At 38.3% G+C, this 26,660-nt stretch overlaps 2 protein-coding genes across 12 annotated transcripts in view; both read right to left on the reverse strand.

Moving 5' to 3' along the window:
- Positions 1 to 26,660, reverse strand: part of arhgef6 (Rac/Cdc42 guanine nucleotide exchange factor (GEF) 6) — a 233,886-nt gene that overhangs the window by 49,052 nt on the left and 158,174 nt on the right. The window lies entirely within an intron of this gene.
- map7d3 (MAP7 domain containing 3) overlaps positions 1 to 26,660 on the reverse strand; it is a 45,271-nt gene that overhangs the window by 13,966 nt on the left and 4,645 nt on the right. The window contains exons 2-11 of one of the 11 annotated variants that reach the window (XM_049484242.1): positions 20,660 to 20,773; positions 19,005 to 19,085; positions 18,683 to 18,846; positions 17,827 to 17,935; positions 16,970 to 17,065; positions 14,160 to 14,264; positions 12,609 to 12,704; positions 11,618 to 11,713; positions 7,495 to 7,611; positions 2,851 to 2,966 (exon numbers count right to left, since the gene is read on the reverse strand). In XM_049484242.1, the coding sequence (XP_049340199.1) occupies positions 2,851 to 2,966; positions 7,495 to 7,611; positions 11,618 to 11,713; positions 12,609 to 12,704; positions 14,160 to 14,264; positions 16,970 to 17,065; positions 17,827 to 17,935; positions 18,683 to 18,846; positions 19,005 to 19,085; positions 20,660 to 20,773 (1,094 nt within the window). Of the gene's footprint in view, positions 1 to 2,850; positions 2,991 to 7,494; positions 7,612 to 11,617; positions 11,714 to 12,608; positions 12,705 to 14,159; positions 14,265 to 16,969; positions 17,066 to 17,826; positions 17,936 to 18,682; positions 18,847 to 19,004; positions 19,086 to 20,659; positions 20,774 to 26,660 lie in introns of all 11 variants that reach the window. The other 10 variants (XM_007238912.3, XM_049484244.1, XM_049484243.1 and 7 more) reach the window with 10 other exon arrangements.

Here is a 26,660-nt window from a genome sequence, read left to right on the forward strand (position 1 = left end):
CACAACAGATTAGGCTCAGTTTGTGTACAATTACAGTCACAGACAGGTTTCTAACACGAGCACATGTTAGAAAGTGTTTAAACTTAAATAACTACACAAACGTTGCAAAAATCAAAATAATTCCAGCTAAAACTACATAAACTATATAAATTTTTTCATGGTGGGCCTTTGTAGATACTCACACACGTCCACACAGCACCAGCAGTCAAAAGAAGTAGGCCAGGACTGCAATTAGCCGTGTGTCAGACTGAATCAGTGGAGCAGACATTTTTTCTTAGGGCTACACTGATCACAATTTCACTTCCACTTCCTCACAGATCATCTCACTGTAATTCTGCACCATGACTGCAGAGAGCAGGAAGTGTCTGAGAACTCCACCGAGACTACTGGATAAATGAGGTCAGTTGGATCTCAGGAGAGCAGAGGATTGCTTTGTTATTGGAAACAGGCTAAAAATGAACCTAAACACAATGTTTGGCGCACTTACACTGTTGCTATAAAAAGATCTGTGTTTCTCAACAACAAATTAATAAAATAACTTAACCAAAATGTACTTGTTGTTTATGAACTGAATTGTTTATAACAACGACTTTTCTGATTAGGTCATTAAATCAAAATGAGTGTGGAGTTCAGTCATAGGTTATGTTCAGGCTGACAGCCAAAATCTAATTTTAGGCATATCTAGTTTGAATCTGATATAAATATATATTTTTTAATCAGATCCAATTCTCCTTTAAAGGTGGTTTGAAATTGGATTACAATCAGATGTGTCTCAGTGTGGATACTTTGGACACTAAAAAAGGATTTCTATGTGTCTCTGGGCCCTATCTTACATGTGCGCCACTGACTGACCGAGGCAGACCGTCAACAGCTGTCAAACAGACGTTCATTTCTATCTTAGCAGTGAATTGTCAATACAAAACAGAATACAAAATAAAAATCTAAAATAAATTCCTGCTGTTGCCTTTACAGAGGTTAGTTTCCTCTGCTGAGAGGCACTGTTCACGTCCAGGTAGTTGCACTGTTAAAATAGCAATCTGCCAAAGTCAGAGCGCACCTGGCTCTTAAAGGGAATTGCAAGTAAAAGCTGATGGTTTACTTGACATTATGATCAAAACACACCCATGGTTAATTAACAGAATAGCCTTGTGCACGTGTTGAGCTGTGCAAGGCATACTTTTCCCATCGTTACAATAGCAAAGACACACTGACACACCCTAAAACATGCTGCACCGTGCGTGGTTGACTGCCCAAAGAACGCTAAAATAGGGCCCTTTGTATCACTTACAATGCAAGCAACAACGACCTCATCAAATCAAAGCTTAGTTACTGAGGCAGACCTTGTTACCACAGCAACCCATGCAGATTTGTTTGTGATGTCTGGACACGGAAATACGATCTGATCACTTGCTAATAACAGTGTGGACAGTCAACTCAACCAATCTGATTTGAGAACCAAATGTATGTGTATGCTGGAATGTTAAATATGCTTGGATCAAATAATCATTTTTCAAGGGTAATATTATTTTCCTTCTAAAAGCAAAATGCAAATACATTTAGAACATTTAATTTTTGCAATGGTTAAAATAGTAGCAAAGTAGATAAAAACTGTGAGAATGCATGTATTTTTTTGGTGTTTTCAGACAACATTTTTGTATTTTTTAATTGCATTCATAGTTGCTATGATTTTAAATGCTCAGGAAAATAATCTAGTAGACAATTTCAGAACTCTGCAGAAAGATGTAGATTTAACACTAGCAGCGCCTGGGTGAAGCCTGCCCTGCTTTGCATTCAGTAAGCGGTTCCTGCTTTGTCTATTGATGCTTCTCTCTCTATGATCTGGACAATGGCCCACTTTGTCTTTTCAGACTAGCTTGGTCTGAACCTCGTAACATCTCACCATGAAACGCATCCAATTCAGAGGCTTATTTTGGTACATGTGCCTGCTAATGCCCAATCCAATTTCACATTTACTTGGGGGGGCTTGACCTTTTATTGTGCTAATATCAAATTAAGCTACCAACAAAGACTTAAAACGCTTTAATTTAGCCCAATGACAATTAAGGATTGTTAAAATGCCCTGGGTAACGCACTAGGTGGTTTTTACACATTTAAAACCCACAAAGACCCCATCATACACAAACACACACCACAGAGCAAGGAGAAACTGCCACAGAGTGTATCCTATGCCTGTCAGGGCACGCTCCAGCTGCTATCAGATAGAGCCAGTCAGAAAGGGCAGCACCCTGATTAGCATTAGTGCAAAATGACTGGGCTGCTTTGCAAAGCAAATCAAAGCGGATGTGTGCATATAAAACTCTGCTATCGCAGTATATTATTTTAAGGTATTTCATTCCAGGCAGAGAGGAAGCCTTTAATCCATTTGTTCTTTTAACCTCATCCGGCTTATTAGATTCAGCACCTTTATCCAATCCCATTCAATCCACTTCATCTGGAGCTAAGCTTCTGCTATTAACACAAGACATCAGAGTAAATGTAATGCCTGGGTTCCACATAATTATTACTAAGCTAATATGTTGATAATAAAAATATATAAGCAAAATTTCAGAAATGTGGTAATGGAATCTCTTTCACAATATTCACCTTTAGTTTAACCACTATGTAGTGTTATTTGTAGGGCATTGAATTAGGGCATTATTAAAATTTATTTATCGATTGACTCAACTACTGTACTATAATCAGGCTTGTAGAAACAAGACACTCCAAATTCATACTGGATAAAAACTAGACATCTAATCATTTTAATCTGTCATCATTTAAATTACACAGCCTCCATTAATAAAACTAACCAGGGTTAAAAACATTCAGATCACACTGCTGCTCACTCACCTGAGCCATGCTGGAGATGGCGTCGGCCGAAGCGGACGTCGGTGGGCCTTTCCGGCGGTCTGTGCTGCGGCTGCGCAGGGGTCCGCGGGGGCTGGGCTGCAGCGGGCTGGTGGACACTGAGCGAGGACACAGGTGAGACTCTGGTAAAGGACACGATCAGCGGAGCACGGGGCGGGCGAGGAGCAGGGACAGGAGGCCATGAGCAGGTCAGCAGGGTCAGCGGGGTGAGCGAGGCAGACAAAGAAAGAGAGAGAGAGAGAGAGCGAGGGAGAGGCAAAAACGGAGAAATAGAGGAAACAGAGGATGGGGATGATAAGAGCACAAAACAGTTTACCAGGGGTTAGATCTCTACTGACTGCTGGATGAAGGTTTGTTGCTGATTCTAGAGCAAGCAATGATGGGCTTGGGAGGTAAAGGCAAAAGAGAGATTGAGATAGAGATAGATGAAGACTAGGGATGCACAGAATATTTGGCAACCAAAATTATTTTGTTGAATTTGGCTGCCGTATAAAATGCCAGCATGAGAACAAACCAGCAGTTGAAAAAACTCTCTAACTCTTCTTATATAAATCACACAATATCCTTGTTTGTAAATAAGAAATGGTTCTCAAACATTTTACCTAGTAAAATAAAGCTATATAAATAAATAAATAAATAGCGCATCACATCTCATGCTTAGTATCTGTTTTACAGCTGAACCATACTAGCTGTACAGGGCTAGGACATTAAATTTTGGCTGAGCCAACATAGCATTTGTTACTAGATCAAAAGACTGCCTGCCTTTCTCTGTGAAAATTTCACACAAATGTGACCTGAGTGCACTGCTGAGGTAAATTTGTAAATAGAATATCAATGCCGAGATCAATTTATGACTAAATGTGCACTGCTGAGGTAAATGTGTGAATAGAATGTCACTGCCAAATAAACTCATTAGGTGTGTGCAGTTTTCATTTTGATGCATCCCTAATAGAGATAGAAAGATTGATAGACACGAGAGAGAGAGAGAGAGAGAGAGAGAGAGAAATGTACGGGGAGGGGATAAGCGCACTCGCATCCCATCCTAAGCAGGTTTTGGACAGAGCACACTGGACACCTTATACACACAAGCAAAATCACCAAATCCCTATCCTGTAGCACCGATCACCAAACATCCGAGCACCACACACAAAACAATCACAGGCGCACACACACAAGCATATACACACACTAATAATATTTGTCAACACCAACATTTGATAATCATCACACACTCAATGTAAGCAATTCAGCAATTCATAAGGTGCCGCCACTTCAGACAGAAACTTTCATGTGTTTTGCTGCCGTTTCTAGCCCTGAGCCACACAATCCTGGGCAAAGCCGCATTTCAGCCCAAACAGGGCAAGAAATGAGAAATTCTGAGGGATTCTGGGATTATCTGCTCGTGTCGCTAACAGGGCAGGACACACATGCCAGTCAGCACAGGGGCACAGAGAGCTGAGGTAAGCTGAGGTAAGGAGAGCAGGGCACACCTTCCTGAGAGAACGCTGTGATGGGAGGGATTCCTCCGCTAATCCTCACCTGCGGTAATTAACTCTGACTGTTATGAACAGGAGATAAGCACTGAATTGTAACTGATCCATAAGCTGCTGCTGGTTCATGTCATCTCCACAGCTATTTCAGGACAGTGTGATGATTCCCTTAAATCCTACTTATGTAATAATGATTACAATTATCAGGGGGAGGGGCAGGCAGCTGGTTTTACCTCATTCACTTTCACTACAGCAATTAAGAGGGGGTGGTGATGAGGTCAGGTTCTGGAGTATCTCAGTGCAGCCATTATTATGCTGCAGTTAATATACAGGTTTGGTAGATGTGTCAAAAATATGTAAATATCTCCTAGTGAAATTTAAGAGAGTTTTTCTTTTTTTTTTTTTTTATTTGCTTAAGTATTTGGCATAATTCCTAAAATGAGTTGGAATATCCAAATCTTTATAATACTCAGCTAAAACTGTATTAACTGTTAATAATCCACTTTCTGAAATTAACAAGTTATAAAACCCCATTAAGTGGCACATTTATGATTGCCCTCACTACGGTTTAGGTTTTTAGCATTTTTGACAAGTTGTCAATTATTCAAGACTATGGACACACAGTTTGGACAAACCTTCTTATTCCATGTTTTTTTTTTTTCCTTCTATACTGTAAATGAATACTGAAATCATCCAGACTATGAATAGGAATCATGTAGTAACTTAAAAGTGTTAAACAAACCAAAATACTCTGCTCTTATCTTTGTTGCTGTTAACTTGCAGTTTCTGAGGCTGGTAACTCTGAAGAACTTATCCTGTGCAAAAGAGCTAACTCTTGTTCCTCCTTTTTTGGGGGGGTCCTGATGAGAGCCAGTTTCATCATAATGTTATTGATGGTATGAAACATTTTGGATTGAAACATTTTTATATAGTTGAGTAGTTCTTGCCATAATATGAATTAGATCATTAATCAAGTAGGACTATTCACTGTATACCTCTTCACCTCTCACAACTTTACAACTGATGCTCTCAAACACATTAAGAGGCAATGAGTTCAGCACAGCTGTTATCTGAAAGCCTGAATTCCAGGTGACTCTACCTTATAAAGCTGACTGAGAAAATACCACAATGAACAAAGCTGTCATCTAAGCAAAAGGTGCTACTTTGAAGAATACAAAATATAAAACATATTCTGGTTTTAACATTTTTTTAGTAATAATTCCATAGTTTTTAAGAATTTAGTATTAAAACAAACATTTTAAAACAATGAAAAAACACTGAATATAAGGTGTATTCAAACTTTGACTGGTACTGACATAGTACAACAATCATCAGGCTTCACATGAAGATGCTCGAGAGCATGCTAAGAATGTGTGAAGCTGAAAAAACAAACTATAATCATCTGGGAACAGAACTGGAATGTCAAAACAAGCAGCATTATCTAAAGTCACTGATTTGTTTCACATTTGAGTAGAAGACCTGGGCATCGGGGGAAGTGAGGTAGCTGCTCTTTTGGGATTAGAGTAACTACAGAAGCCGGCAGCAGCAGCAGCACTATCCAAAGCTCGCACTCCCCACACACAGTCCCTCACACGCACAGCACTGCTCAGCTAATGAGCTTACTGCAGATCCCTCAACGTGTGCTCTGTATACAACAAACACGCACGCACACAACTGTTGCAGGAGACTCCAGAGAGTACACAAGCTCACGTTTGTTTCTAGAAAGCTGCTGTGGACTGTAACAAGTCTGTAAACTAGGGCTGCACAATACATAATTTCAGTAAAGTCATCACAAAGTGTGTGCATGCACAACTGTCACTTTAAGCAAAGTAAATCAAATATTTAGAGTACCAGTAGTTTTACATTATCTTAAAACGTTTCTGCACTGTATATTAATACAAAGTAATCCAAACTATAAAAGAAAAACACAATGTTTTATAGTTTAGCCTCCTTAAAGTAGCACCTCTTACTTAGATGACAGCTTTGCATATCCTTGCTGCTTTATGAGGTTGAGTCATCTGGAATTCTGCCTTTCAGTTAACAGCTGTGCTGAACTCGTAAAGAGTTAACTACTTGAATTTTACTTGTCTCTTAAATGTGTTTGAGAGCATCAGCTGTAAAGTTGTGAAGAGGTAGAGTTACAGGTACAAAGTGAATAGCTCTATTTGAATGTTCTAATTCAGATTATAGCAAAAATTACTCACCTAATAGAAGAAGAAAAAAAAAGACTTTAAGAAATGAAGGTCAATCAATTAAAAAAAATCCAAAACTTTTCGAAAGTATCCATAAGTGCAGTTGCAAAAACTATCAAAAACATTATGATGAAACTGGCTCTCATCAGGACCTCCCCAAGAAAGTAAAAGCAAGAGTTAATTGGCGTTACCAGGCACAGAAACAGCAAATTAACAGCTCCCCAGATAAGAGCACCTAAATGCTTCACAGAGTATTTTGATTTAACACTTTACAGTTACTTCATGATTCCTTATATATTCCTTCATAGTCTGGATGACTTCAATATTCACTTAACAACATACAAAACGAACATAAAAACATTAAAAGAGGTGATGCGTTTAAACTTTTGACTGATACTGTATTTCTCTCCAATTTTGAAACCGTGAATCATTAATATTGTGACATGTCTCACTGACTGTAAGATAATTCCTGTCTTTTTTAAATATATTTTATCAATATTACACAGCTCTAGGGCAAATATATTTAAATATAAGACTTGTTGAATTGATATGACACTACAAAGCTATAAGGCATTAGTGCTACATTAGTCTTTAACTTCTTTCTACAGTTATTTTAATTGCTTTGGGGGCAGCACTGGTTTAAGGCCCTAAACCAAAGGAAGACACCAACCCCCCCAATCCCTCCCCAAATTGCGCTCCAGGCACTATGCCCTATTCATTACTTTTGTGTTTTTAAATCAATGGATGGGTTAAACTGCTGTGTAATGGTGGTGGTAGTAAAGTGTGCTTAACACTAATTATTTTGATATTAATCCTATGATCCAAGTACATTTTATCACTGTATGTAGGCTACAACATGCCAACACAGGCATACAGGGTCCAATGGGGGCTCAACCACACCCCCTTCTCTCTTGTCTCTCCGTGGGGCCTTTTCTCTATGTTACCTGGGACATCTGCTCCATCGGCTGATAGGGCCGCCGCGCTCTTGCTCCTAGCTAGAGAAGCCTGGGTGGGGGTGAGGAGACGACTGAAGTCCATGGGACTGGCCAAGGAGCGACGTGCTACACACGCACACACAGCATGCCGACACCCAAAAACAGAGCATACAAAAAGAAAAAAAAAGAAAAGAGACAGAAGGGTTGAAGGACAAACCAAAGTTGAGTGGTAGTGAGGGGAGGGGAGAGGGGGCGGGGCAGGGAAAGGGGAGTGATACAGGGGCAACCAAGTGATTTTAAAACAGTAAGGAAGAATCAACATGAGAACCAAAGAGTAACTGTGCTTAAGTCTCAGAGCACCGGGTGGTGCAGATGGAGCCAAGGTGATGATAAGGATACACATGGAGGCAGGCACTCATGGCAGAAACCAAATGGCAACCGTGCAAGAGCTCTTTAAGAGCCAGGCTTGAGTCAAATGATTAGCTCTGATCTTTAGGTTAGCCAGTTTGCATGCTCAAGACTACAGATCCCATCGTGTTGAGCATTTAACCCAAGCCTAGCCTCTACTGCAGAGCTCTATTAAATACCATCATGTGTGGAACAACAGTACTGTGCAAAAGCAACAAAAGGCATAAGTGCATGTTCACGTGTCATAACTAAATGACATTTAATAGATATAAAAATGTACAACAAATTGAAGCGGAACACTGCATTTCCAATATCTCAGGAAGATTATTAGACATAGGGTTTTTCCACAAGAGGGGCGTAAAATTTCTTCCATTGGTGATCTATAAAAACACATGGGTAGAGTAGCTCTTGGTGAGAAACCGATCGATATACTGTATGCATCTACTACACACTCAAAGATGTTTTGCCCAGTTGAGAGTCGAGCACCCCTAGTAGTTATTAGGGCTGCAACTAATGATTATTTTGATAGTCGACTTTTTTTAATTAGTCGATTAGTGAATGATTATTTCTACCATGTCCTCAATCTCTAAAAACAATAGAAACAGCAGAACATAAGATGTTGTTTAAACGTGGAAAGTACTGATATTTAGTGATTAAATCTGTTGGGTTTGGGCACCTTTGGAGACACAGACTAAGTTGAGTATAAACTGTGTGAGAATCTTCCATTGCACTCCTGTCCCCAGCACTCGTTGTAATGCGGTGACGCAACAAAAAAAAAAGATTAGTAGACAATGAAATTTGTAATCGACAAGTTTTAATAATCCGCATTGCCGATTATATTGACTAATCGTTGCAGCCCTAGTAGTTATACAAGGGACACTCAGCACAACAGCTCAGCGATATGTGCAAAAAAATCCTGTAGCCATAGGTCCTGCCTCCCCTGGTACTGAACTGACGAAGAAGCAAGCGAAGAAGTATGTCGGGCATTTATGTTCTTAGAATTGCTTTGTCACAATCATTACCCCCACTGTGCTATCCACTGCGGGGGATAATGCCTTATATGACATGTTTCCAGTGGGTCAAGGTACCCACTATCACTACTCTGGCTCTGGTAGTGTTCAACCTCACTCATAAGATAACACCTCACAATTTACACAGTTGTGTCCATTCCCAAGCCATCTGCTGAGGTAACGCGTCAATCAACATATCAACAAACTGTCATCGCTTATATGACTTCTGGCATGTCTAAAAAAAAAACACTAAAACAAGTATAACTAAATGGCTTGAATTTAAACCAAAAGTAAACTTAAGCTTTTGCACAGCACTGTAGCTTGATGAGGATCAGCAGTAGAGCCATGTTTGATATGAAAATAACAGTCTTACAGTAGAGACAAAGAGCTCTTGCAGTCATGAGATACAGGAGCCATGTCCCTTGGAGCTGTGTGAAGCTACAGTCACAACCCAGGGTGAAAGAAATAACAGAAAATAAGGTGAAAGCTGAGTGTGGTGAGTTTGAATGGTCTGTTTCCCCCTTCGTTTGGCGTCAGAGATTAGAGGGCCACTGGCTGCTTGCTGAAGCAGGCATGCTGTGGTGTGCTGGCACTGGTCGTCAGCTGGCGTGAAGCAAACTGCAGTCGGAGGAGCTGTATTACAGGCCTAAAAGTAATTAGTGGGGTCTAATGATGTGGCTGTAGGATGTAGGCTGCCTTTAATAAGGAGCTTTTCTCTGCAGGGTGACCGAAGAGGATAAGAAGGTGTCCATTATCTCGGAGAGAGCATGCTTAGTGGGCAACACTATCAATCCATCACACAAATCACACTTCCTCAAAGGCACAGTCATAAAACAGCAAATGGATTATTATCAAGAACATCTTGTGCGCTGGGCTGTAGGCCTGTCACAATAACATCATTTAGATTCAAACTCAGAAATAAAATGAGATATTATTGTATTTTTAGAATATTTAAGGCCACCGATAGAATGATAACACTAGATGACATTGCATTTAAACATTGCTTTACAGTGTAATTTTAAGTATTACTTTAATTATTACTTTTATTCATTATTATTAAAGTGTAAATTTTAAATATTATGAATATTTAGACTTGGGAGACATAGTACATTTAGTAATTAAAAATAAAACAACTGATTTATTTGGTGTTCAGCCAAATAAGTAACATCTGAATTATTAATACTTAATTTCAGCTATACAGTGCAGTAATTGCTAAACCATTTTAACAGTCCACAGTTAAGGCCCACAGTTCACCCACACCTCCCTCTTACTCTCAGGGGCTGCTGTACACACTGAGAGACAGTTTTAAGTTCTTTTTTTTTTTTTTTTTTCCGCTCTGCTCGCCCACATGAAATTAAATTAAGCATTCAGCATCACTTATCACGCTCTATATTAGTTTACTTTGTTTCTGTTCTCTTAACAAACTAGCAGATACAAGCTGTACAGGGCTAGGATAGTAACTCTAGCTGACTTAGCTAGCTAGCTATCTATCTAGCTAACTTAGACTAGAATAGCACCACAAAGGTACGTTTATGTCTAAAATTCCACTGATTAAGAACATTTACGATTAAAATACCTTGCTGAGGTAAATGTGTGACTAAAACAGAAGTGTTGAAATAATTTTATAATTATATTTTATGATTTGGTTTTAGGCCTTCGACCAAATGTTTCATTTTGTTCTGTTTTGGCCAATAAACACTCATGTTGATACATTTAGAAATACAATACGTAATAATTGAAACTGTGGTATGCAAAAAGTATTGGGACTTTTGTATAGCTGCTTTTTGACTACATCAGTTGTAAAAAATGCTAGATATAATAAAATACACTTGATTTGATAGTGAGGTCATGTACATATATTAAACACTTAAAATGACAAGATCCTTCTCGAGATAATTACACTTTTAATAGTATATAATGAGTTAATAAAGTAATTATCGTGACAGGCCTAATTAGTCTACAGCAAAAGCTGAGAGTTTAGTTCCCAGAAAGGTACTTAGAAGTCCTCGTGTCCTTGTGTCGAGGCACTGGTGCACAATCACGCTCTCACCCACTCCTTCACACACACGTACATAAACATACACACACAGGCACAAACTGCAGATAGCATCACCAAGGAGAGAAAACACTGTGGCCTTCACATAAAACAAGCATAACATTGTGTTAGTAGACAAAAGCGCCATTTCTCCATCAGTGGCTCAGGGAGAGATATTTCGAGATGGAAGATGGAAGGAGTCATGACATCAGCATCAGCAGCAGCAGTAAAGTATCCACTGCAGGCACAGTGTAGTGCAGTTCTGGAACTGAACAGTATATGGAGGAAAAGGGCAGCAAAAAACATCAATAGGGTCTTAAAAGAAGTGAGAAATGGAGTGCAAGTGGAGAGAGGGTGTTATTTTTGCTGGAAACGTTCTGATGCAGGAGAGAAAATTAAACTGGATCATCAGCTTTACAGGAACAGAAAGACAATAGTGTGCTCCTTTAGTATAGAATAAAAGAGATAAAACCAAATCAGTACAATTCATGTCATGGAGTGCAAAAGAATCAACAGTCACAGTGCTGTTTGTTTTGGTAGTTAGTTAGGTAGCTAGCAACATCTCGACTCAGCGGTGATAATCACGAGCAGGGCGGGTGGGTTAATGCAGCGGATGCGTATTTGTTAAAACAGAGCGACGCGCAGGCACATACAAAACGTCCACTACGGGACAAAGCACCTGCTTCACTGGGTGGACCTTTCTCTGGTATGGTTTTAGGTGAGGCTTTGCTCCCTACTCGAGAGAGGGAGGAGCTCCGTTTCTTCAAGGTGGGGCCTAAAGACACACGCAGAGTAACAAACTATTAAAAATGTAGGTTAGTTTCCTCTTAGTATATGCATTTCTATAAATGTTATGTTCAAAAAGATATATTATTATATAGGATGTTTTAGATTTTACATAATTTTCAAAGTGGAAGAACATCTGCCTGCAAACACTATGTAGCTTGACACTGTGATGCATTGTCTTTTAGTGGTTGTTTTATTCCTGTTAGCTTTCTTAACTACATTCAATATTTGATTAATAAACAATTACAAACAAACTGTATAATAATAAAGCACTAGGTACTATGAATCTCACAGCTAGGCTTTTTTATATTTGTAACATGCAGTCTATTCAATCAACATTAACATAACATCTCTCTTCAGCTCTACTAATCATATAGGACACTTTGTAGTTCCATAATTACTGTAGTCCTGTATCCGTTTCTCTAGATACATCATACTCTTTTCACCTTGTTCTTTAAATGGTCAGGACTCCACATGACCCCTCCCCCCCTTTATAGTCAGTAGAGCTTATATCATAAAACTGAGTCTAAAAATAAGGTATTAAATTGTATGGATGATTGCAACACCTTTTATCTCCAGTGCTTTTGACAGCATGATTAATAAGCCAACAGAAATACAATAACTTTGGTTTACCCTGGAAGTTAAGAATTTTTCATATGTTTTTTTTTTGTGACGATAGTGATTAGTTAAATCTTTAGAAATGTTTGTGCATGTGCTACGTAAGTTCAAACTCGTCCAAATCTCTATATTATTTAGCATGTCCTGGTTCTTTAGCAAACATCTAAAAACCTGTGCATCACTTCTGATCCTGTAAGATTGGGCATTAAGTAAGAGTAGTGCTGTTGTAACAGGGTTGTCATAGGGAGCAGTGGGGGGCTCTGCACCTGTCTGTTCCACCTGAGGCTGCTTATTCACTTCCTTAGAGGCCTGAGTGGCATTGCTAGGCAACCGATTCAAAGACGAACTCCTCCGCTTAGCACCTACGAGACAAAAGAGAGCTCACAACCTGAAACAGAGATTTTAAATAGGAAAATTCAAAGTATTTTGCCTCTGCTTGTGAAACTGAAGCACACATTTTCTCTGCTTCAAATAAATGCTATGTGATGCAGTTCTACATCAAGTCATGGATTTCCCAGCTTTTTGATTTCCAGGAAATTAATAACCGTTTTGAGAATCAGACCATCACAAATGTGTGTACTGTGCTTGTCTATTAATGTGATTTAGGCCGTGCCCTTAAATCACCAGTGTTCTGCACCTCTTAATAAAGACTTTAAGGAATGAGTGTGGTGTTTTTTTAACAGGCCAATTTTAAAAATCATACAAATAAGAGAATATTTTGAATTTGTACAAACATTCAGAATGTTGTGTTCACATATATTGTCATTAGAATTTTAGATCCAACTGATTTTATGATTGTCAAATTAGCTGTGGCCTTACAAAATGTCATTTGGTGCGACCATGATTTATCTTAAACTTAGCAATTAATTTCTTTCACATGCCTAATTTTTTTTAAGTTGTCAGTAGTGAAATATGTTTATAAAACAAATTAGTGTCTGCATTATTCAAGGTTTACCTGAATAATAGTTTATATATGTATTATATAAGGACACAGCCTTTTTAATTGTACTTAAGAGACTTTTAAACTTGTCATGCATATAAACATAAGTTGTATCAGCAATTGATTTTCAGCCAGAATTTTATACAATTTCTTTTGTCATTGTTACTTTTGGTCGCGCCACTTGATATTTGGACAAAGTAATGTGACAGCAGAAAAATGACAATTAAATAATGTTTTGTGTATTGTTAAAGTGACAAAACGTATAGCAGATATACTACATATGTGCATCATCCTTTTGTGCAATTAAACCTTTTTTAAATATAAAAATAACGCAGTGATACAGGCGTCACATCATTGACCCAAAGAAGGAAAGGAAACGGATGGATCTGACAGAAACAGTGGGTGAAATCAGCTGAGTCACTGCTGAATAATCTCTTTGAATGAAATTAAGCTGTGGAGAAAAATAGCACTAATGCAGAAATCATTAGAACACCCTGTCTGCTGCTGTGTTGAGCTAAAAATAAAGGCATTATTGTGATAAGCTGTTCAAAATAACACTAAAAGAGTGAGACAGAAAAGTGAGACAGAAAACACATGGAATACTTTCCCTAGTGATTAGATCCCAGTCAGATCACATTAATAGAGTCAGGTATCACATTCTGATTTAAACACATGCAGGATCGTCAATTGCAGAAGGCTGTTTATAAGGCTTTACCATTTCCGGCTGTTTTTTAGTTATATAGAGAGCTCCATACATCCTGGATGAAGGGAGAAAGCAAGTGAACAAACACTGGCAGGGTGTGGGTCAGATGTGTGAGGTAGGGGTGGGGCGTGTCAGGTATGGGTGAGGAAGAAACACGGTGAGAGGGACACTTACTCTTGTCTGAAGAGTTGAGGAGGGTAGCGGAGGAGGAGGACAGGCGTTTGCTGATGGCAGAGTCGGCCGACTGCTTCAGGTTTGTGGTGGAGGTGGAACGCTTGTCTACAGGGAAGGTCGACACACACACACACACACACACACGTCAGGGTTAGGGTTAGGGAGTTAGAGGGACACACACACACACCACACAGGATCTTGTAGGTGGGGTGGGGGAGCAGGGCTGAGTTAGGGTGGACATTACAGCAGGGTTATTACAGGGTCACAGTTTACAGTGTATGCTTGGGTGTTTATCTTAAAGTACCAATTATAACACATCTCTGTCTATTTTAGTGAGTGAGTTTTTTTTAAAAACGTTCATTCTCCTTCTACATCCATCAGTGCTTTACATGTACATGAACTTCACAGATCCAGTAGACTGGCACTGCTGTCTGTCATTCAAACACCTAGACATGTGCCTATAGTCAAACACGCTGTACTTCATGTGCTAAAACCAATATATTGTCCCAGAAAATATATATATATTATTGTCATTTTATGCTAATGATATATCAATAACATAATAGCACCATTATGCAGTTACACTTATTTAAAGTGCAGTGAATTTATGATTATTAAGAACAGTGGAATTGGAGTACAAAAACACATTTGACATATCAGCTCATTCACATTAACAGGCTCTCTTGGTTAAGAAAACATATTGGGCAATATCATGAAAAAATGAGTGGGGTGTCCATGTATTGTACATATCCATAACATGACAGCCCTACAAGTAGGAGAAATTTATTCTAAAATATGTCACGAAATATGAGTTTTTGTAAATCATAAATTTTGTAATCCACCCACAAGAACCACTACCTTAAACAACACTGACCTTCAAACCAAGAAAAAAATAAAATAATAAATAAATTAAAAAAAATATACTTTATGCTTAGAAATATTTTATCCAAAGAACAAATAATTTATTTATAAGCTAATAATAATGACAATGACCGTCTAATAACGGATAACGACTGATAATTGGTAATGTGTATATTTTCACAGCAAATTTAACATTGCTAAATTGATGCTTTAAGGTCTATTCACACCAAGTATTATTCCTTCAAAGTCTTTTTATCGTCTGTGGTCTGTTAACAGGGCTGAATATGCCACAGCGTTATATATTTTTTACTGCCAAAAATTATTGTGCCATCATTTTACTAATAACTACCAATACCTATAGTACAGCATCCCTGTAGCTGGTCCTTTCATTGTGGGCCTAGCGAACTTAAAAAAATGGTATTTCCCAGTCAAAATCGCATAAGCATTTCTCTAATTTTCTGCATTTTATTAAGCTTCTGTCCTCTGAAAAACCAGGCTGAGCTGACAAAGCATCAGAAAACCTAAAACATACATTCACACCAAACATAAGAGCAACACAAAGAGCAATACATGTATTGCACTCAACATTACATCAAATATTATTCATTCCAGAAAGATGCAGCACACCTAGAAAAGAGAAATGTTAAGAGCCAAACCAAAGCCAGTACAATTCAGCAGTTAGTTACACCAGAGGAAACTGTAGATCTGAAAAAAGATGACAAACTCCAAGTTCTTTTAAGGTGTGCATGCGAACAAATAGTGAGACTTCCAGGTGACAAACAGAGGGCCCTGGACTGCTAGGGTCCTCCTGCTAGGGATGCACCAAATATTTGGCAAACAAAATAGCATGTTTGATGTCCGATGTTTATACCAAACAATCACTTATTCAGAAGATTTTTTTATAGGGTTTTTAAGCAGTGGCGGCAGGCCCCCAATACGCCTAAGATGAATTTATGATCATATTAGCACAACTGAGGTAAAACTATGTAGTTTTTGACTGGAATAAAGTGCTAAAGTAAATGCGTCATCAGAATATCACTGCTTACATTTAATTCATGATTTAAAGTTATTAGAATAGCACTGCCAATAGCAAGTAAATGCATTTTGCTTTTGTTGGTATGTTTAAAGGGTAATAAAAGTTAATAGAAGATTCAGTGTTCTATATAGAATTTTTTGTCGCTTTGGGGGCATTTTCTTTGAAAAGCAAGATAAAATCAATTTAAGTTATTTTAAGTAACAGTCTGCATGTTTTACAGATTTCTCTAGTGAGAATGTTCAAGTGCATCTAGCTCATTAAAGCATTGTCTTTATGCAAACAATGCTTAAATTAGCAGGCAGAGACAGAGAAAGCTGTTCTGATATCTTAATGATCGCAGTAGTTATTTCAGTAGCTGCATTAGCAGCACTGCAGGTGCTTAGTTCAAGAGCTCAAGCTGTCGTTGCTAGAAACTTGTCAGGGGGACCTACCAGACACCCTTAGTTTTTAGAATTAATATATGTGTCTTTGCAGGAAAGTTTGAAGAAGAATAAGGATGTTATTTTCATAATACACTGTCCCCTTTTTCACTACTGAAATACTACTGCTTTCAACTTAAAAGAAAAATCTTTAAAAAATCTTAGGGACTGCTGCTTTAAAATGATTTAATCGTGAAAGAACGGGCAAAATTAATGAAAACCTGCAAAAAAAAATATTTTGTATTAAGTCTTTAGCCAAACGTTTAATTCTGTTTGAGCAAAAACTGTCACTTTGGTGCATCCCTAATAAAACCATTGTCCTTCAGTGAGTGTAACAGTCAGAAAAAAAGAACTGCATGAGAGAACAAAAGTGACTGTGAAGGTCGTGTTGTGAATACAAGGCACACAGATCCAGCCAGACATTAGTGAGTGGAAGAGTGAGAAGAGGAGGAGGAGACAGTGCCAGTTCAGGAAGACAAGCAAAAATTGACCACCTTGTGGCGTCTGGCTCCGAGGTGGCTTGGAGACTGGTGAGGCTGGGGAGATTACTACAGTAACTGGGGATGAGACGGGGCCAGTGTCACTCTCGCCTGTGGGAGGGGCAGGGACAAGACAGGTTGCTAAGGGAGATGAATACACTCCACCGGGAGAGAGAGATGGAAATATCACTGCTGAAATCATCAGGGAGATAAACCGTCTCCAGCAACATTACAGAGAGCAGAGTAAAACAACATGATGCTGAAATGCACATACTGTATACACTATACTTCCAAATGTTCGTGGACACCCCCACTAATGAATGCATCCAGATATATTTAATTACACCTTTTCTGACTATGTATTTTATGTGCATCATCCACCACACCAAAAAAATGTGCATCTCCGTTTCTGTCATTTCACACTTTTTGATACAGAAATATCAAAATATGTCAGTTACAGAGGTGGGCCAATGTAGTGTTAGGAGTCTTGCCCAAGGACTCTTATTGGTGTAGCCACCCAGATCGGGAATTGAACCCCAGACTCCCACATGATGTGATAGCTCACTTGCAGGTAGTGGTGTTATCCACTGCACCACACCAACCACTATGTGGTTACGTTTTACGTTTCTGCACTAGTTTCATTTGCCAAAAAAATAATAATTAAAATGTTTCACCAATATTATTTTTTAGTAAATCTTTTTAGATTGACTTTCATTGAAAAAGCATTAGCAAAGTTATAATCTCCTGTAACATTTTTAGACATTTTAGCATGACCGTGACAATATAATAAATACAGCTTCATTATGAAAAACAGCTCATTTAAAAAAGTTAAGATTATGAACACTCTCAAACCATATAAGAACTGCTCATACCATTTTTGCTGTCTGCGTCGGAGAGGCCTCCCCAGGACCACCTTTTCTGCCTCTGCTCAACTCTATTACTGCGTTCCAGAGTACGCCGCATCACTGCCTCATAGTGCTCCTAAACACACACACACACATTAAAAAAAATCATTACTATACTGTTTAGCAGTGTGACAAAGAGTACATTTTTATAATACAGTTGTAGACCTACAGAACCTAAATGTATAGAACTGCCAATTCCATTCCATTTGAAGAGCATGACAGTATTAAACTAAAAAAAACAAAACAAATGCATTTTATAACCTCTGTAAATGTGTATAATAAAAATATACCAGAAATCTGTACTAAATGCAGAAATGCATGGACCAATATAATCATGATTATAATAAAAATGAAATGACACTAATCAAACTTATATTTCTAAAATAAAAGCACTGTTTTGGAATACAGTCCACAGACTAAATAATTCACATCCGGGTCTATTTTTGAATTATATACAAAGTTTAGATATTACAGAAATTCAAAAGGAAAATAATAGTTTGTTGTAAACCATACAGACTGTTTTAATATGCCAAGCATTATGGCAGAGAAAATCTAAATGAAACATGGAGTGATGCATTTAAAACAAAATGCTCTGTGGATTACTTTCTGTTTTTAAAGGAGCAGGATACTTATTTATTAAGTTTCGGTACTACCCTTTCTTTGTAGGTTATGTTTAATATTACAATAACAGCCATTTTGCAATTGATTTCTGATGAATGAACAAAAAAGTATCAGGCTGGATATTTCCTCTGTCTTAAAAGATTAGGAGATATTTTAATATTATTATTTTTATTATTATTATAATACTACAAACTTTACATACCTTCTCTTCCTCCTGCTTCTGTTTCCTCTTCTCCTCCACAGCAGCTCTTCTCTGCTCTTCTTTCCTTCGCTGCTCCTCCAGCTTCCTCTGCCTCTCCTCCACCTGCCTCTCCACCTGCAGCTTGGCCTTGCGCTCCCGTTCCAGGATCTGAGACTCACGTGCCGCTGTAAAACCCACGCAAAACTGTCTTAAAGTCTCTGTGTTACCGTGCATTATACATACAGCATAGTGACTAGAGAGAACTGACTGTGGGCGTGGTGTTTGTATATTTATTTAATAGCAAATGGGGCTTAATGTGTGTTTACTCTGGTCCGTGACTCACCGTGCTGCTTCTCTTGTTCTTCTCTTCTTTCTTTGGCCACTCGAAGTTTCTCGTCTATTCGAAGAGCTGCTCCATCAATAACTTAATAAAACAATGAACAAAAAATACTAATTAAACCCACAGATTTCTTCACTATTCCATTCACATGGTTACACTAGCATTTCCCCCCTGCAGAGCCCCGGGACTGACAGCAGTGGATATCATCCGTCCCACTCTACGCAGATAATCTCCTCACATGCTTTCACATATGGCAGATATTTCAGATTCAATTATGAGCTCAGGTAACTTTAGGCAGCATTTAAACTGACTCACCACGCTGGGTGTGTGGTCCTTAAGCAAAGTGGGGTAATATTTATGTGCAAACAGAGACACGTGGCTATTGACCATCCAGCTATAGCTGGGCAATACTGTTAAACTTCATATCACATCACAATATTTAAAGATATTTTCACTATAGACAATATAAATCGCAACATTTTGACATGCAGAATAAATACATCAGCAGTAGGGGTGGGAGACATTTTTGATTCATAGATGCAGATCAAAGACAGATCAGCTACAACATTAAAACCAACCTGAAATCACCTTTTTGTATCTGTTTTGCTTGTAGCTGGTTTTAATATTACCCTAACAACATTAATACAAGATTTCTGTATTAATAATCTGAAAAGAGATGCGTCTATCTGCTCGATGCATAACCGTTTTATAATTGCATGGACCTCTGAATTGCAATCAGTTAAAATTGTGTGGTGCCTAAAGATTCCCACTCCTAATCAGCAGTAGCAAAAATATTGTGTCAATATTTGGTCCGACTACTGTTCTATTTATCAATATTTCAATATAAACATTAAAAAAAGAGTAGGGTTGGACCCGAATATTCGGGTATTCTGCTATTCGCTCGTTGAGTAGGTATTCGTTTTTTTATTTTGGTATTCAGATATTCGTTTTTTTTTTTTCCTTTTCTTAGCTCTACCTTGCTCTAACATCACACATCCGTTCAGGTTTATGGCAGTATAAGATGGCAAAATGGCAAGAAGCTCAGCTGTTTGGAAGCTGAAATAAAAAAAATTGGGGTGAAAAAATCCAGGGTGAAAACACACAAACAAACAAAAACACAGCCTATCACAGATCATTTTATTGAGCCCGACCCGGCCCGAGGAAAGGGTGAGAAATCGCTTTTTTTCCGGGCCAGGTGTCTGTGGAAAATTTTGCGGTGGCCATGAGTTGCATTTATTTTTGTACTTTAATCCGTTTTTAATCAGTCTTATCAAAAACGAGTATTCGAATATTCGCTACCAATCAGTGCCAAATATCCAGAGCTCAAAAAACGCTATTCGGGCCAGCCCTAAAAAAGAGGAGACCAGTCACTGATTAAAAATTTAAGTCTTTTTACAAATAAAGTCCCGCCCAATCAGCTTTCTCGTAACGTTGTGAATGGAAAACGATCTACATGATAGTATGTTGAGCTCCCCTTTCATGTGATTTTATGAATTATTGTCTTTAAAACAGTCTTTTTTTACATTGGAAGAGTCACTGTATTACATACAAACGCAGTTAAGCCACTTAGGGACATTAATTTGTCCCTTAAACATGCTAAAAATCACTATAATAACTCGACTTATGACCTTAACACACTGACATGCAGAAGTAGGTACCTGGTTTTGCATGGCTCTTTGTGGTGGTGGTGCTGGTGGTGGTGGCAGCTGGAGGCACTGGGCTGTTGCCAGCCTGACTGCGACGCTCCTCGGCCTGCGCCTGCGCGGCTGCAGCTGGAAATACAGCAAGGCAAAATGTACAAACGTCAATAATGAGCAGAAGCACCACAAAACAAAACAAAACTGGAAGAAACAAGCCAAACATGTCTGGAGTGCATCGCTTTCATGTTCGAGAATGAGAGGAATGCTTTAGTGAAATACGACAGAATCTAAGGAAGTTACATCAAACACAATGTAGTCCTTTGTTTTGCCTATACGTGGCTGGTCCTGGTCTGGTCAGCTGTAGGTCTTGTGGGGCATTGGGTAATAAGAGTCTGGTCATTAGGTTACGTGTGCGCACAATTCTCTAAACTCAATGTGAGCAGAAACTGAATGTCTTGAAACAGGCCCTCGGTTTTATGGCTGAACACGTAGCCCCCCTCGAGAGACACTCCAGTAAAGCCTCATCACAGGCTTAAGAGCAGTGGAGGAAGGAAGGATGTGAAAAAGACGTGATCAACAAGCCTGCAAACTCGCTAACCCTAAAGCACATTTCATATTTCTATAAATGAAAGACAACCAAAGCAAGGACCATGTGATAGGTGACACCTAAATAACACAACAAAGTCTAATACAAGATGAGACATTGTCACACTGCAGTATCTTTAGTGCAAATAACATTAGATAAAAATGCAAAAAAAGCATTCAGCGAATTATTGGTTTAGGCCAATTTCTGCTTAAACACGCAATCAAATCAAATTTCAAATTTTCAATCAAGGTTTGACAAATATTTCTCCAAATATTTAGCCAATCCTGAGAGCCAATCAAATCTCATATTCTTAGGTTAAGGATTACAACAGCTTTGTGTTACGTCACAGGTTCCTGCAGTAAAGCAGGGTGCTTTACTGTATCAAGTTGTATTAGAACACTAACCATATATCCCTCTCAAGAGTACATCCCTCAGGCCAGCAAAATATAGTAAGCATCAGAACACTAAACAGATGCCCCTGCTGCGAAAGTATCAGAAGACATCAGTGCTAACAAACACCAATAACCATATAAAACAGCAATTTTAGAAGTACAACATGGGATAACAACATAAGGCAAGAATGATGGCTGATTACTGAACAATATTTACTAAGGATGATCACTTAAGACAAATGTCTCATTTTTCAAATTAAAGGCATTATTAGAACAACTGCTTCCAGTTCCAGGTTGGTAGGTTTGTATTTTATAGCTAGATGAGGTGGACGACGACACATGAACATTTCCTACTTCTGATTAATACAGAATCATAAGGACACCATTGTTCTTGGTGCCTTTTTTTCTTATATGTTTTAATCTTAATCTTTCTAATATGAATATTTTCTTTTAAACAGTTAATCACACATTACTTGCTACTATCTACTTTCCTGTACAGGAAATCTACTGGGTTTCTGTAATATTAAACAGACTAACTGCTCATTTGACCCATAATTGCAGTAATCTGATAGACAATGGGAGCACTGGCAGGAGCCAGCACTGCTGAGTGTGAAGAGGTCTGTGATCAGTGTCTGGCGTGTGGCATGTTTCTCACTTTTTGTGCTGAGTGGCGACAGGAGAAACTGTAAAGCTCACGCAGCAAAAAAACTCAGAGAGGGAAAAAGGGCGCACCGGAAATCTGACAACAATAAAACAAAGGGAGGTTATCAGCTGTGGAAACATGCAGGAACACGAGCATTTCCACAGACGAGTTTTACAACTTCAACCACATGATTTACTGAAAGCAAAAGGACCAGACGATTTTAGAGACTATAACAGAAATAAAGCACAGGTCTGCTATGCTAACTATTTGACAAGTGACTGTCAATAAACTAAAGGGCATCACAGTACAAAACCATTAGGCACGTCAAGTTCAAAAATAGTGTATCAACTACACATATTTTGTAGAGTTGGCCCACCGGTGTAAAATTATTACCGGTACAGAACTGTATGACACATCATGAAATCGCAATTAAAAACTCTGCCCAAACAAGTCTTCTTATCTTAAAGAACCTGGCAAGGAAAAGAGAAATAAGGAAGAGAAAAAGAGAGAAAGGAGAACAAACTAGCTAACTTAGGAAAAGTTCAAAGGAGAAAAATATAGTAGAACAACATTTACAACCTAACAAAGCCCACTGAACACCACCAAATATGACCTGATATATATTCCATTGAGAATAGGGGTGTAATGGTACATGTATTCTTTACAAATGGTCACGGTATGGGGGTCACAATTTGGTTCAAGCAATCACACAGCACATGCCATATTGAATCATGTACACCACTATTTAAGAGTAGCTCAATTCCCCATTACTTCAAGCTTAATAACTGGTAGAGTCTGGGCTCAAGCAATCTACACTTAATGTCTAAACTATCACTGCAGTGAGCCAAATATAACTGCCTGAAACCAAAGCAAAAGATCAAACTACAGAAGGAGAGGGAATATGACCTCTTGTTCTGAAGAACAAAGCCCTGCAAAAGCCAGGGATGTGCAGCAGATTAGCCCTTCATCTTCTGAAGAGTTTGTTATAAAAATCTGGTTTGAATCACTGACCTCATTGCATTGCAAACCTCATCTGCTCATGGTGCGAATACATCAAGGGTGTAACAATATAAATGTTAATGTTTTAGCACAATTTATAAAATAGAAGCTTACTTTAAGTATTTTGCATTGATACCGAAATGTTGGGTCTTGTTCTGTTGTGTTGTGGTGCTGTCCACTGTACAAAACTGGAGTTGGCTTCTCAATTGCCAGCTTTTTTTAAAATTTACTGTTTCACCTTGGTGGAGATCCACAGTAGTTCTCGAACATATTTGTCCAACATCTGGCATATCCTCTAATGCCATTTACAAACAACATTCTGTCAAATTAGTCAGATTTATCATTTATTATCTTGTAATAGCTAACATTCAAGGGAGTGTAATGTTATATTACATACAAGTAAGACTACATCAAATTGCACTTAATAAAAAAAAATAATGGTATGGGAGATAAAGCAATTCCATGTGCATAGCTGATATTCAACAAAAACTGTCCAATTAGACTACAAAATATCTGCACTACACTGGTGAAGTCTTGCACTAAAACTCAAAACAGTTAAAAATAGAAACCAAGCCCGTCTGAAAAGATCAGGTATAAAATTGTGCAGTATAAATTTAACCAAATAAGCCCCAAAAATTATAACCCCTACAATTACAAAAAAGTATATATAATTTTTGTCTAAGGTGCTGCCACTATGAACCTAGGATCGCTGGTTCAAATTATGCTGCTTGCCATCAGCAGCCGGAGTCCGAGAGAGAACAACTAACGCTTTCTGGCTGGGATTGGGTAACTGACCTTCCCTATTGGGTAAAAAGTGGGATATTCAGTTAAAAAAAATTAAAAAGTACAAATCACTGAATGTGTCTATGCACAACATCTAGGTACCTATGTTTCCCACTGACACTGGTCACTGACAGATCATGGGGACAGAATGAGGAGAATACAAGTGATCGTTTTGAATTTTAATACACATTTAAATTCATTGTGCATGCCGAATGAAATCATTGGACCACTAAAGGACAGTTTTTTGGTTTGTACAATCACAGTCTCCAATGCATCATTAGCATCTGAAAGGAATGGTGCGGCTTCTACTAGAGATTAATAAAAACACTGAACATAAAAAGAGCTTCATTAGTGCTGTACTGTGTGTGCAGTCATATTCAAGCTAGTTTAAGTGTAACTGCAAAACTGCAGCCTATGCTCTGACCACCTGCAGCACAAACCACAACAAGGCCTAAAATAACACTTGTAAGGTCTATCTGATGATGAAGTGAAAGCATGTTTTACTAAAGTAGCATAGCAGTAGGTAGATTACAGCCCTATTTGGACAGGACTAGTTTGTAAAAATACATGACAATTTGCAAAGTATAAGAAAGTCTCAGCATAAATCAATGAGATGGGAGTAGATTCTTGATCTATGAACTACACTGTGTGGTAATCAGTCTGCAATAAATGACCGATACGGCACATGTGCATGGGAATTAAAAAAAAAAAAAATAAATCAATAAATCATTAAGAAATTATGGTAATAATTATATTGCCCCACCCCCTACGCAAAACTAGTCCATCCAAACTAAAACCAGACTCATTCATTCTTACAGCTTTATACCAGCTCATGCTAAACCAGCAACCAGCACTTACGTGTGTCCAGGTGAAGAAGAAACAAACAGCTTCAAGAGCCCTTCAGTGACACAGCACAGCCGGATCTACTGAATATTCAAAAGACCACTGAGTCATCTCATGCTCCTCAAACCATCAGCTAACCAACAGCAGCCCAACAATGGACACCAACAACAAAGCTTATCCAGACTGTCTAAATAAAGCAAATACTGGTCACCATACATGTCTTACCGAACTCTGAATTAGCCTCCAGGGAAGCCAATAAACAAACAAAATTCATATCTAGCCTTATTTACACAGGTGAGTCATTTACGTGTCTTTATTTCAGAGTTACAGCTCAGGCTACGCTTACTGGCCCATAAAGATGAAATTATCTGCACACAACACTGATTGCAAAAAACATCAACTGGATCTACAAAGGAACTGGAGATTCCAAACAGTATGGAAAACTAGGAATTTAATTATAGTATCAGGGAAGACTTGTGTTTTCATCAAATACATTAAATAAAAAAAAAATACAATTCTGAACCCTATATTCAGCTAGAGGGCAGTGTAGGAGCTCTTTAAATGTTTAAGTCTAAAAGAAAGTGACACCTAACAAATATTTCTGTTTTTAGGAAACACTTTCACAATGTCAGCAGAACAACAACAAGAAGCAAAATCAGTTCTGTTCTAATTCACTATGCTTATGTGAATTTTTAGGAGCAACATCAAAGTGAGGCACAAAAGAGAGTTACAGTAACTCCTTAACACTTGCTTTTAGCAGAATCATCTTTACAGATGTTTGCTTTGTTTTATTAATGACTGGGCCAATTGTTTGCAGTTACAGGCCACCCGTACCAAGTGATAAGAGAATGGCCATTGTTTTGTACAATCTGGATGAGCATGCAGAGTATAGAATAGTATAGGGAGTACAGGGTAGTAAGTTCATCGCTGTACTGGATGCACCAGAAGCGCTTCACAACTCATTTTTAAATGATTAATAATAGTTTCAAATTGTTGAATACAGAAGGGCCAGTCAGGCATGCAATGGGCTAAACGTTAATGTTAGGTGGTTTAAGGCTACCTTTTTTCTCTTTCCCCATCTTCCTGATTTCTCTTAATCTCTTGTCTCGAGATAAGAATACTGGGTAGAATATAATCACATCTCCATTACGTAATAATCAGCATTAACGTAACAAAAGCTGTTCACACTGTCAAATGATAAGACGGAGCTTTAATTAAAACCGAATTCACTCCGCCTGAGAAGACACAAGGAACAGTCATACAGACACTATGACTCTCTGTCTCCCAGCACGCACTGGGAGGAACACCAGTCAGGGGGAGTTGCTCTTAGTGGGTCAGTGGGCTCCTGTTACTGCAGTCAGTCTCTCTGCTGCAGGCTGTGTTGCTGGGACAACAGGAAGTACTCTACTGCAGATACCAATAATGCAGGCCTTCACATCGGGCACAGCTGTGATTCCCCTTTCTTTCTCTTTTGCTATCTCTCACTCACTCTCACACACTGACACACAATTTGGGCAATATATCATAAATAATTATATATTCTAAGCCAATGTCTAACGGATTTTAAAAATGATATTGCAATATTGTGCCATAGATGGTCACTCAGGTTACCATCTATGTGTAAAGTTTTTTTTGTAGAAGTAATAACACTTAAAGTACAGACTTGTGCAAATTATATCACAGAAACATCATAATTAAATGAACAACACAACAGCTTTATCCCATTGACTTACAAACCTGCAATATAGGTTTATGAGATGGTTAAATTCTCAC

The sequence above is a fragment of the Astyanax mexicanus genome, chromosome 10 (genome assembly GCF_023375975.1).
Source record: "Astyanax mexicanus isolate ESR-SI-001 chromosome 10, AstMex3_surface, whole genome shotgun sequence".
NCBI classification, from domain to species: Eukaryota; Metazoa; Chordata; class Actinopteri; order Characiformes; family Acestrorhamphidae; genus Astyanax; species Astyanax mexicanus.